This window comes from Anolis sagrei, chromosome 2, assembly GCF_037176765.1.
Source record: "Anolis sagrei isolate rAnoSag1 chromosome 2, rAnoSag1.mat, whole genome shotgun sequence".
NCBI lineage: Eukaryota > Metazoa > Chordata > Lepidosauria > Squamata > Dactyloidae > Anolis > Anolis sagrei.
Window position 1 is genome coordinate 146,634,835 of NC_090022.1, and position 12,688 is coordinate 146,647,522.

Consider the following 12,688-nt stretch of genomic DNA (forward strand, 5'->3'; position numbering starts at 1 on the left):
TTTCAAAAGTTATAGTGTATTAAATATTCATTTAAAGTTGCTCTTCAAATTTGGAGAGAAGGGACAAATAAGTAAATGCTGCTTTGCTGATACTCAGGGCTGCTGCCTTTCCCTGTCGCACCAACACTTCCCATTTTGTATTGGCATTAGCCTTTGCATGGGACCTGTTCTTATGCCACAAATTCATCCTTGGCTCCACCAACAGTGCTCATCCCAGTGGCAGTTCCACCTCACCAGATCTTCTAGGCCTTGTTGACTGCCAAATACATTGCCAGGGCAGCAATGTGTGCACAGATGTCACTGATGTTGCTGTGGTAATGCCATCAAAATGAGAGGAGGGTCTTTTGTTTAAATCCAGGAAATCTCTAAACTCTGTTACACTTTCCAACAATCAAGTCAAGTGATATCTTGACTTAAGAGTTTAATGCGTTCTGTGACTGAGCTCTTAACTCAAAATTCTCCTATCTCAAAGCATATTTTCCCATTGAAATGCTATTAATCTGTTCCAGCTTGCGAAACCCTCTCCCCAATTTTTGTTATGTGTTTTAAATAAGAACATGTACTTTACAAATAACAAATAATGTATAAATAAACAATTACATGGAACAATAAAAAAGAGAGACGAACTTCAAAATGGTTGAAGCACAAAGTTGTGGCAAAGAAGCACACTTGAGGCAATGAAATCTGTGTAGGCCAGTGTAACAGCAGGGCAAGACCTGCACATTCACATAGAAAAATAAAAAGAAACATCAAAAGAAGCACAAAGTTGTGGCAAGGAAGCACAGAACACAAAGTGAATAGGCAGAAGCATCATTTTCTTCATACTGGGCTCATTCAGGCTTCTCTCCTTATCTTGCTTTCTCTCTTCATGAAGCTAAACATATCAGAAATAAAAACCACACAAAATAAACTAATCTAAAGTTCCTCAAAGCAGACAAGAGCAAAGTGGACAGCAATCTCCCAAAGTGGACAAGAGCATGAAGCATTGTGGTTGCTCCCTTGAAGCTCTAAAGCCCTGTACTCTCTCACTAGCACTCCCTCTGGTGCTAGCTCTTAGCTAAAAATGCTGCTCTTATGTCAAAGCAAAACCTGGGTCAAACAACAACTCTTAACTCAATAAGCTCTTAAGTTCAGATGCTCTCAAGTAGAGGTTCCACTGTACCTTCCAGTGGATTTTCCACCACAATCTGTAACCATCTTTAATTTATTATCTCATCTTGTCTCATAGCACTTTTCAGAAACTCAGGAACCAAAATGACTAAAAGAGGAGAAAGTTCGGAAACACATACTTTTTTTGTATGTTGCAGAGTTTTGTTAACTTTCAGTTAACCAGAATTCAACCTTCTGTATATTACAGATTGCTTTTACCCATTTGCTAGTTGTGCCAAAATAAAAAAGTTCAAATTATCCAACAGCTTTTTTCTTCATCCTAAAAATTCAATGCTGCATGTTTTTCTCAATATTCCAAAATATCTAAAGTGTTTCACAAATTATCTGTCAGCTGTCTTTTTGGTAAAAATCTACATTGGTCTTGATGATTGAAGTCTTCCAGAATTAGCTTCAGTCTTCTGTCTAGATGGTGTAAGAATCTTATAGCCATTATTCAGCAGTAGAATAGATTTGCAATTCTTTGTCAGTGTCAAATCTTGACTTTACGTAGGGGTTATACTGTAGCTGCTTCTTTCTTCATTATGGGAATCATTTCATTCTGAGAATAGAATTCAGTGTCTTTAAAGGTAGGAAGAAGGTGAGAAATCAAAGAGTCTTTAGCAATCTGTTTGCAATTAGGTAGTAACTACTGTCCGAATTCTGGATATCATCTTGTGGCAAAATCTGTGACAGCTTTCCCCAGCCTAATGTGTTGGACTAAAACTCTAATTGTTGCCCAACACATCAGGAGGAAACACACTTGAGGAAAGCTAGTTATTCATCACATCTCCTCACACTTGAATAGAGCGTATAGTGCCATCATTGGAGGGTTAAACTGGATATAGTCAAGCCAGCCATATTGCATACCTGTTTGCCCCATTCAAAATGCAGGAACTAATGGACATTTTCCATTATAACATGAATGAAAATGAGTGCTTTCCTGGGGGGAATAGAGTCTTTTTCTTTCTTAATTCAGTATACTCAGCTTAGTTCTGATACTAAAAGTAGAAGTGAGCAACAAAGCGTGAGGAGCTAAGGAGAGGAAGAGTTCAGCTCCCCTTTTTAGATTAAGATTCTCCCTGTTTTAAAAGTGTGTGAATCAAACAGAATAATGACAGGTTCAGTGATAGAGCTGGTGCTTTGTTTGTAGAGGGGGTCCCCACTTCAGTCTCTAGTTGAGTAAGAACTCCCTATTCTGAAACTTGGAAATTATGACCACAGAAAATATTTAACATTACAAGGGACGCAATATGGTATAGGTCCTGTATTCTAAACAAAGCTTCCTCGTCGCCTCCAACGTAGTTCTTATTCATACTGTTCTTCCACTACAGAAGAATGCAACTTAGAAGAGAACCCAGCAGATCTGATATGTTAGGAAATTTGAACACAAGATACCTTATTTCTAAATACACTCCAACCAAGATAGAATGACCAAAACTGGCTATGAACCAAAGGCTCGGGAGTGTTTATTCTGTGAGGCCTTTTAACAGCATTCCTTCTGCAGTGAAGGTAGCTCCATGTATCAAAAGGTAAAGAGGCAGGAAGCTCTCATTTCTGAAATTTACATTCCATTAGCTGCTTCAGGAGGTGGTAAGGTGTGCTCTGCTTTTCAGGATGCCAGCGTCCACTGACTTGCAAAGTGCTTCTTTCTGCCTGATCCTCAAGAAGGTTTTTCCATCCCACAATTTGTAATTATTTGATTACAGGTAATAACGAGTTTGTATGCGGTCTACACACTGTAGCATTATTTAAATTCTGATATCCTGTTCACCACTGTAGCTATTTGATTGGGTTTTATTTAACTGTGGTGAAGGGCAAGAGAGGAATGCTTTGTGGCTTAAAAGTAGGAAACACTTTTTAGCTTGTGGGGACTTGGTAGTCACCGACTACTAGTCAGATATGAAACTAGAGCACTAGACCCCTTTTTAGCATTGCTACCTTGGTCAGTTTTCATCCTTTTAAATATTTGATAGCATACTTTACACCTTGAAGTGGCACAAACCTTTCCTACCCATCATCTGAAATTGTTTTCAGTCACCCAGCAGGATCTATTATAACACAATGTGATGTGCAATTTTACCTGTATGAATTGATATGGTCTCCTTAGTGGTTGCAATCTCAGGTTTAATCCCTTGTGTGTGGTAGATTTCAGGTGTAAAATTATAGTAAATTCCTATAAATTAGTTGTTCTGGGTGTTGGTGGAAACATTCTTAAGTCCTGTCTCCAAAGGTTTAGTGTGTTTCTATAATATCCATAAGTCACTTCTAGTTGAGGAGAAAGGCCTGAGGATGAATTGTTTTAATCCTAAGTACAAAGAGCCTTCCTGGATCAGCTATTTGAATAAAGATAGGTTCTTCATCCTTATAAATATCCTTGCTAATTTTCAAACACAGTTTAGCTTCTCTCTTTTTATTTTGCAGGGCATTTGGAGTTTGTTGTTATTGGTTTTTAAAAAGCTAACCCATTTCATATAATATTTAATATAAACCTGTTAACATTTTGTTTTCATCTTTTTCTCTGTCCATAGCAAATTCTATCAAGGTGGAAATGTACAGTGATGAAGAATCAAGCCGGCTGCTGTCACATGATGACCGGCTCCTTGACAAAGATGACAGCGTGATTGTGGAGGATTCTCTCTCAGAGCCCCTTGGCTATTGTGATGGTTCAGGACAAGAACCACATTCCCCTGGAGGCATCCGTCTGCCCAATGGCAAATTAAAATGTGATATCTGTGGGATGGTGTGCATTGGTCCAAATGTACTTATGGTACACAAGCGTAGTCATACTGGTGAGCAAGCAGTGAGGGCTAATGCATATGAAGGGCATTTGTATAGATATTAATTGCATTAGAAGTTTGTCACTTTCAGAGCATTAAGCAAATTATGTTTAACCTGGAATTGCCAGGGGCTGAACATGGTGCCTTCTGTGTGGAAACCATACTAAGCCAGTGCTCTGCAATGCTTGGTCTTTGTAGTATGAAGACATTTAGTGTATTTGTGGCTTAAGCAAGATTTGACTTGTAGAACTTTGTTACTTTTATTCTTGACCATTTAATGATGCTAGTTTTCAATATAGGTGGATTAAAGGCATTCCAACTAAACACAAAAGAGCAAAAGAGGGGCCATTGTAAAAAAGAAAGAAAGAAAAAATAAGATTAATATTTATAAACTGGATGACACCAATTGGCAAAGCAAAAGATCTTCAGGACAATAACAAAACTCAAAACAAAGCTCAGGTGAAAGCTGAAGCAAAAAAGAGAACATAGGACACATATAAAGAGGCTGGCAAGGGAGCTGAGAATGCTTGGCTGTCACAAACCTTATTTTCGGTTGCCTATGTGCAAAAATAATAAAAACTCTTATATTCCCTCTAATGGATAGACAGAACTTAAATGAAATTGAGCTGTAAGGACTGCAACAAAATGAAAGGAGGTAGTGGCATGGTGATGATGATTTGAAAGTGGATCTCAATCAGGATCTGTTTAACTACTCCTAACTGAGTTTAAGGCATTCCTAGACTAAGGGAAAATGTTTTCAGTACCTGGATAATTTTTCCCAGTCAGTAAAATAACACTGGAACCCAAATTATCAGATCCTGTCTGATCTTGGAAGCTAAGCAAGGTCAAATCTGAGTAGTACTTGGGTGAGGTACTGCTAATAAATACCAGGTGCTGAAGGTTGTTTTTCAGAGGAAGGAACTAATAAAACTTCCTCTGACTATTCCTTGCCTATGAAAATCCTCTGAAGTTCATGGGGCTTCCACTAGTCGAGTGGCAACTTAAAGGCACATACACAAGATAGTATTTCCAGAGAAAGATGTTTGAAGGGAATTGTTTGATGGAAGCTAGGATCAAGGCTAACCTTTCCAGATACCCAATAATGATACTCTTGTTTCCAGGTGAGAGGCCATTCCATTGCAATCAGTGTGGTGCCTCCTTCACCCAAAAGGGCAACCTCCTGCGCCACATCAAGCTACATTCAGGCGAGAAGCCCTTCAAATGTCCTTTCTGCAATTACGCCTGCCGGAGGCGAGATGCACTCACAGGCCACCTCCGCACACACTCAGGTGGGTCTAGGGTTCTCCTCCTGCATAATGAGTGCTATTTCTTGTGTAGATTGTTGACATGGTTGGTGGACTTGAAGACTATCTCCCTAGCCATGACATTTGTGTTGTGTTCTTTTAATTTAATCTGAAGTTCACTTGCCTTGGTTGAGGAGAACACAAAGCTTTCTAACTGCAGAGCTGTAATAGTTTCCTCTTGGCTTCAGTTTCTGTATTACTTTGCGGCTGTTTAAGTTTTCACAGCCATCCATGGCCATCTGTGACTCTTCTTCTGCTTCGTTTTTTCAAGTGCTAAAGAGACTGGAATTTTTTATAGAGAATATTTTACCCCCCATCATGATAATTGTTATGGTCTCGAGAAAGATATGTTCTCATATATTTCTAGTGCTTTGTGTGTTTTGTGCGATAGTGAGCCTTTGTGTTGCACAGAACTGTTCCTCCTACAAAAACAATAGCTTTCTCCTGTCTAAAGGAGGACGGTGCATTTGTGCTACATGGTAAATCCAACAAGAAGAATAGTCAGAACTATTCTGAGTTTGGTCCTGTTCTCAAAATTAGAATTTTAGCTATTTTTTTTTGCCAAATAAATGTTTAATAAAGCCAGAATTTCTTTGATAAATGACCTTGCTAATTAACTTGACAGGTTTTAATGGAAAGCATCATGCTGCTGTCCCATGTTTTAATATGTTCAAACAATTAATTGCTTCTCCTTTTGCCTACTTCCTGGAACTTTGGGTGACCATACCTGCCCACACTTGTGCAATGAATATAAATTTTCTGTTGATGGCCTGCATCATCAATATTTTAGAATTTTGGGGAAGTTACATACATTCGGTCTGTGCTTAAAGCTGCAAATTGTTGCTTAACTTTCAAATAGACCCCAGTGGACATTGGGTCCATATTTCTAATCTACTAATAGACCCTTTGCATTGATGTATTGGGTGAATTGTGAATCATGTTAAACCTCGGACAAATGGCATGGTGAGCAAAATTAATTTATGATTTTTTTGTTTTTTTCAAGCCCAGCTAAAAGTTGGAATTTGAAATATGTGCTTTTCTGGGTCCTCCTTTCTGAATCAAGAATATTTAAAGAAAAAGAGAGCAGTGTCATGATGGCCTGTAGCATGTGGAAGGGGAGGGGGGAGTAAGAGAGAGAGAGACAACAAGGGAGAGACCAACCCCATCGAAGCAATAATCCTCAAAACAAAAAGGGTTCCTTCTATGACTGTCATCAGTGTACTTGTTAGAGAGCCATGCAGCTGTTTTTGTTCCATTTCTAGGGTGAGGGTGAAGTTGACTTACTTCTGCATCATTTCAAGAACAATAAAAACCGAAGGGCAGGAATGGGGAGCGAAGGGGAAATTTGCATCTCCTTTGTGACGCCTTCTACCATCTTAGGAAGTCCATCCTGTCACTTTGAAAATCATGACTCTGACAGTAATAGACAGGGTCAGTTTTTCCTTTCATTCTGGTTCTCCATTTCTGACTGTTCCCTATTTCCAACTAAGTTTTATTTGTAGATAGAAAAAATGATTGTGGAGCATGTAGATGCATTGTTGTGAAAAACAAAAGTTGTTTTGTGAGCCAAGGAGACCAGCGTTTTGGTTTTTTTCCATAAGCTTGCGTGGTAGTTGAAGGATGCCGTGGAGCCACGACAGCTCTCTTCACAGATCACTGTGCATTGCCAGGATGCCGTTGCTCTGTGCCTTGAGGCCTTTGGTCTTCCTGAAGAGTCCTTCAGTCTAGAGCAATCAAAATCAGTTGTCACTTTACCCAACAAGCTTCCACTTGGGTTGTTCATGGCGACACTTAGCAATGGAGACAGTTTGTCTGATTCTGACCCTTCAGGGAGCAAACCAGTAGGTACCCGCAGTGCTCAGAGTGGTGCTGAACTCCTGTTTTGCATGTAACATTTTGAGACCTGAGAAAGGACTTGCAGATTTTGGATTTGTTCAGCAGCAAAATAGAAAGGTGTTGGCATTTGCCACCAAGGGAGAAGCTGCCTCTGCAAAGAGCACTTTCAGGGTCATTGTACTTTGTAGCTTCAGAAAAGGCCCTTAAGGCTAGCCAGTTGGATTGTGGGAGCTGTAATATAATTACAGTGAAGCCTGGGCCCTGTCTTTAAAAGAAATGTATTGTCTTGCTGAGCGAAATAGTAGCTCGGACTGTAACATCTGTAGAAAGGTTGATTAACTCAGAAGAGCTTGTAGATGTCAGCTTTTTAATGTGTTTGAGAACATATCCCTGTTCAGTTTTGGTCCACTGGAAACATGGAGACAAAGAGATCAAATGTTCAGGAATTCTCACGCAGTGACCCCAATAATTCAAATGGCAATATTTTGCACAAGTGCTAAGCTCACGTGTTTCCCTCTGTATGCCTGGCTTTGAGTAAAATGTTCAGTCTATGTCTAGAGCTGATCACATCACATTGTGTATATAGGCTTACTAGCCTTGTTCCTTGGAAGTTTTCTGTATGCAGAGAAAGTCTTTGCCTGTCAATGTGAAGTCCTTTTGGCAGTCTGAAGAAGCACAGCTACCTAATGAGTGCCTAATCTCACACAGATTAGGGGACGTTGCTTCTGTTTTGTTACTTTTATGTCCCAAACTGCACTATTTCTTTAGAGTGTAAGGGGTAAGATTGACATCTGACTTTTTATTTTGATGTTCTGGCTATGTTTTCCCCCAGACATTAAAGAATGAATCCATTAGAAAGACTCAGAACAAAACACTGTGTCATTGCATCACAGGCATAAACCAACAAATGTACCCCTGCCCCAAAGACTTGCAGCAGAGAATTGTGTTGAGCTCATACTCCTGTGGCAATGAAAAGGAAAGCACTAAATTTACAAAAAGCATTAGGGACTGATCCTCAGGGTGAGGTAATCATGGCAAACAGCCAAACAAAGAATGGAAACAGCTACATAGCTGCAGGATATATGAACCTCTGAATATAATATTTGATTCCTGTATCTGCAGTTAAGACATTCCCAGATTTCAGACAGATACATGAAATTCCAGATAATAGCAAACCCTATTATTTTCAATAGGAAAAACAACAACAAAGGTAGCAAGAGAAGGAGGTAGTCTGTACAGCAGGCATGGGCAAACTTCGGCCCTCCGGGTGTTTTGGACTCTTAATTCCCACAATTCCTAACAATTGAAGTCCAAAACACCTGGAAGGCTGATGTTTGTCCATGCCTACTGTACAGAATGCCCTGGGTGAATAGGTAAACACTAAGTGAAATCACATATTTTAATTCCACAGTTATAGTGGTTGTGTTGTAGTTCAGTTTAGGATTCAGGTATCATTTGAATCCAACATCATTTGGGCTATGCAGCCCTTTCAATTCTGTCTTTCCACACTACTGAGATTAATGTTTATAGTGACACATATGAAGGTTTGTGCAACAAACATGATCCCAAATATTCTTAAAATAAACGTTTGGCAAGAGAAGTTTATAACCAACCTGTTAACTGTTGTGAGGGATGGTCTCTTCCCTTTTCCAAAAACTGTGTTGCTTTCGCTTGATATTCTCATTATTCAAATCCCTGGTTCACCTTTCTGACTCCTGAGGCCATGAAATCTGCTGCAACAGTTTTGCATTATGCAACAGAGAAGAGATGCGTGTACAGATACCAGTGTGCTATTGGCTTGAAATTCTAGTTCCCAACCCTCTGATGGTTCAGGGCAATTAGTTATAATTGAAAAAAAACCCTCAAACATTAGCTTTAAAATGAAATATAAAAACTATAACTCGGAGTTCCCAACTTGGGTGTTCCTGCTGAAAATCTGCTTGGCTGAAATACTTGTTCTTTTGAAAGATGTCCCATTTCTTAGTGAGTCTCCAGAGAAGGAAAAGTTGTGTGGTTTAAGCCATTTATGCTGAGAATGTTGTGCCCCTGTAGAACAAATTGGGTGCATTCATAGTATGCTAAAATGTATGCTCTCATTTCCTTTTAAGAAACAATAATGAGGTGTAGGGAAGGATGTGGTTTCTGTGATGCATCAGACCAAGGCCAGCATACACTAAAAGAACAGGTTTGCAATTATATGCACACCATTTGTTTGGGGACCTAGAGAAAGCTATCTAATTTAAAACAGAATATACTCAAAATCCAGAGTCAAAGAATCATCGGCTTGGAAGAGACCAAAGAGCCATCTAGTCGAATCCCTGCCATATAGGCAATAATCAAAGTAAGCCTCAAGTCTTGTGCTTGCCACATGTTATGAAAGATAAGTATGATTGTATGTACCCATACATATGCCACTTCCTCTTTAAATTCCTGCTTCTGAGCCTTTTGGTTAAATGCTCTTCCAGGTTTGTTTTAACAAAAACAACAAACAAGTTTCAGACTCAAGTACAAGCAGCTGGTGAACCTACTGTTCCTTCTGTTATCTTTATTATTAGATGCATAAGCAACCTTTAGGATAAAAACAAAAACAAGGCAGGAGTGCAAGCAGAGAATTTAGTTTCCTCAATTCTCATCTTTTGTAAAGGCTTTCTTGTAGATTGTGAGTGTGGCTTCCGTGGCCTGCCTACTTTCTTTCCTTTCATATGACTGAAGTAAGCAGAATAAGTTATCTCAACCAAGCATTATATGCTGAGCTGCCAAATTTGCATGCTTCCTGTAGAGTGCAGACATTTGTTTTCCTAGCTTCAGTACTTGACAGACCTTTGAGTCTTAGGCTATCCTCACTGTGCCTCTGCCTTGAGACAGTGTTATGTACTTGTATACAAAACAGCAGAGTCAATGGTCAGCATCTGAGTATGTGCAGTTCAGCTTTTCAACCACTACAAGGGTGAGCTAATGCACAATGTATAGGGTACAGGTACTGTTTGACAGTATCTGCAGCGCCAGAGAAAGAATTCAAGCCTTTTCTCTTTTTTGTTTTGTTTCTGAAGTTGCATTAAAGTCAGACAAGTTGGCACTGCTTCTCCGCTCTGAGCCCTAACACTCCCTTCTTGTGCAAATCCATGGTTGCAATGAATTTGAATAAATCCCTGCCATTATGCTAGCTGAACTTCTTTCTTCTTTTTTCGTTCTTTAAACTTAGAACTCTTTCTTAAAGTAAGAAGTTCTTACATTCAAAAACACTTGCCATCTTGAGGAACAAGGGTTAGAGCTGGTTTCTTATGTATCGTGAATGTATATCCTGTTATATACAAGGCTTGATGTAGGAGGGAGAATTTAACACGAATAACATTAAAGTGTAAGAACATAAAGAGGGTCAGGCCAGCTCTACAATATCCTTTATACAGTGCAGTGATCAGAATGGCACTGTATAAAGTGCAGTTTGCTGAACAGTAGCTTTATATGTAAGCATTTCCATGCTGGCTACTTCATTTTCATTTGGTTTCCAAAGCACGCAAATGGGTCTTGCCTTTTTCAAACTATCCATGAGTGATCTTTTCATCACTAGCTCATACTCCATCCGCACATATTTAAAGTTCACATTTGTTTGCCCTTTTAATGTGTATTCTACCAGCCTGGAGAACCATTTTGAATTCTATTTTCATTCTAGTCACCCTAAAAATCTGGTATCATCAGCATGCCTGTGCCCCTCACTGTTCCCTATCATTCCATATCAGTTATTAAGTCAAAATATAGTGCCAAGATTTGTGCCCAGAAGTGGACCAATGACCAGTGAAACTACACTGTGTGCTTCTTATAGCGAGACCCACTTATTAGTCTGTCCACAACATTTTATACTAACCAAAGTTCCCAAACCTTCCTCAAAGGCAGCTTTACATTTAGTATGCTGCAGTAATTCAGACTGAATGTAACTAAAGTATATTCCACCATGACAGGATTAGGTGTGCCTCAGTCATTGGGGACTTGTAGACCCTTCCATTATCACTGAACTGAAATGCTTATCATGCTGGGTTATTGGTTCTGATGATTAGAGCGGATGGGAATTGAAAGTGATCTGGAAGGCTACAGCTTCACTACCCCTATTTTAAATTGGGTTATTCCTGCACCTACTTGGAGTTATCAAAGATTGAACCTAAGACATTTTGTATGCAAAGAATGTGCTATATCCCTCTTTCATCCCTATGTCGTGTCTGTCTACACTGTTATCTCTGCCCAAAAACCTTATTCCTGAACAAAATAATGTCTTTTCTGCTTTCAGAAGCAGAGAAAGTTTTTGGAGTCTGAAATATATGTTGACAGAAATTTGGCAAAAGTCTGCTACAATTCCTCAGGCAAACAACCAGCTTAGAAGATTCTTCCGATCTAGTATAGAGCCTAGTTGTCTAAAGAAGTATACTTTCTTCTTCCAAGGCCTGACCCTTTATTACCCTGGATTATTTTCTGTGTCAAGGCACAAAGTGTGAAGCAATGACGACAGGTATATAAGTATGCCAGGCCCTAACATTTGTTTATAATATCAAAGAAAATGTAAGTCTGCACAACAGCAAAATATTAATATGATTTGAGGAAATGGTGAGAAATGACACCATCCTCATCAGTCGTTGGATTTTACAATGGTAAAAATAGTTTATCCTACCTGGGGAGGGTGAACAAGGAATGCCCCCCCCCCCCCCACAGCCCTTTAACCTGATATGTGTTTCATGCTGTCCCCCTGGGCGATGCACTTGCTTTCATCTCTGAAGATCTGCCTCCAAAAAAACTGAGGATATCTAACCCAGATCAAACGCATCACATCAGTTAGAAATAGATCAGAAGCTGCATCTACACATGGGATCACCAAGATGACTCTCCTCCCATGTGACTATCTCTTTTCAATATATTCTCCTCCCCCCCCCCACCCCCCTCACCTTCTGTAGCCCAGTAAATAAATGAACTGGCAATTTGCATTCAGTTAATTTTGTTAGAGACCCACTTCTACATAAGCTCCAAATATTCATTTCCGTTCCCTGTTGCATTTATGGGATATGGGCTGATAAATTATATTCCCTAATTAAACAGCATCTGGACTATGTTTTTTGAAGGGCTTTCTGGGGTTATAACATCACAGCTTAATGCACACCCTACTATTCATTTTTAGTAGATATGACAGTTGTGTACTATTTAAACAAAATAAGATTGCCAGCTCAAAAAAGGAAAGAGGGGGAGATGGGTGAAGGGACTGGAAAAAGCAAGGGAAAAAACATGAATTGAAATCAAGCTTCGTAAAGAGGGGGCAGATTTGTGGGAGCGGCAAAGAAGGAGATGGCAAAGGGTAGATGTGGAACAAATGTCAGTAATTCTGGCCAGAATCATGTTATGCAGTTGAGAGCACCGGCAAATTGGGGCCTTGCTCTGTAGTGTAATTTTCTGAGCATGCTTGTCTGATAAAGGAAGTCCTATTCTTTTGTTTGAAGGGCTCTTCAAAATAAAAACAACCTCAGAGAATCTGCCTTATCACCCGATAAGCACTGACAGATTCCCGGTTGTTGAGAAAATTAACATAATTTGCATAGTTCACTTCTCTAAGTTAAAAATATACAGACCATGTATATCAGCTTTCTT

At 39.4% G+C, this 12,688-nt stretch overlaps 1 protein-coding gene across 6 annotated transcripts in view; it reads left to right on the forward strand.

The window, feature by feature from the left end:
• IKZF4 (IKAROS family zinc finger 4) overlaps positions 1-12,688 on the forward strand; it is a 60,921-nt gene that overhangs the window by 35,223 nt on the left and 13,010 nt on the right. For all 6 annotated transcript variants that reach the window (XM_060763883.2, XM_060763880.2, XM_060763882.2 and 3 more), the window contains exons 4-5: positions 3,678-3,938; positions 5,048-5,215. In XM_060763883.2, the coding sequence (XP_060619866.2) occupies positions 3,678-3,938; positions 5,048-5,215 (429 nt within the window). The remainder of the gene's footprint in view (positions 1-3,677; positions 3,939-5,047; positions 5,216-12,688) is intronic.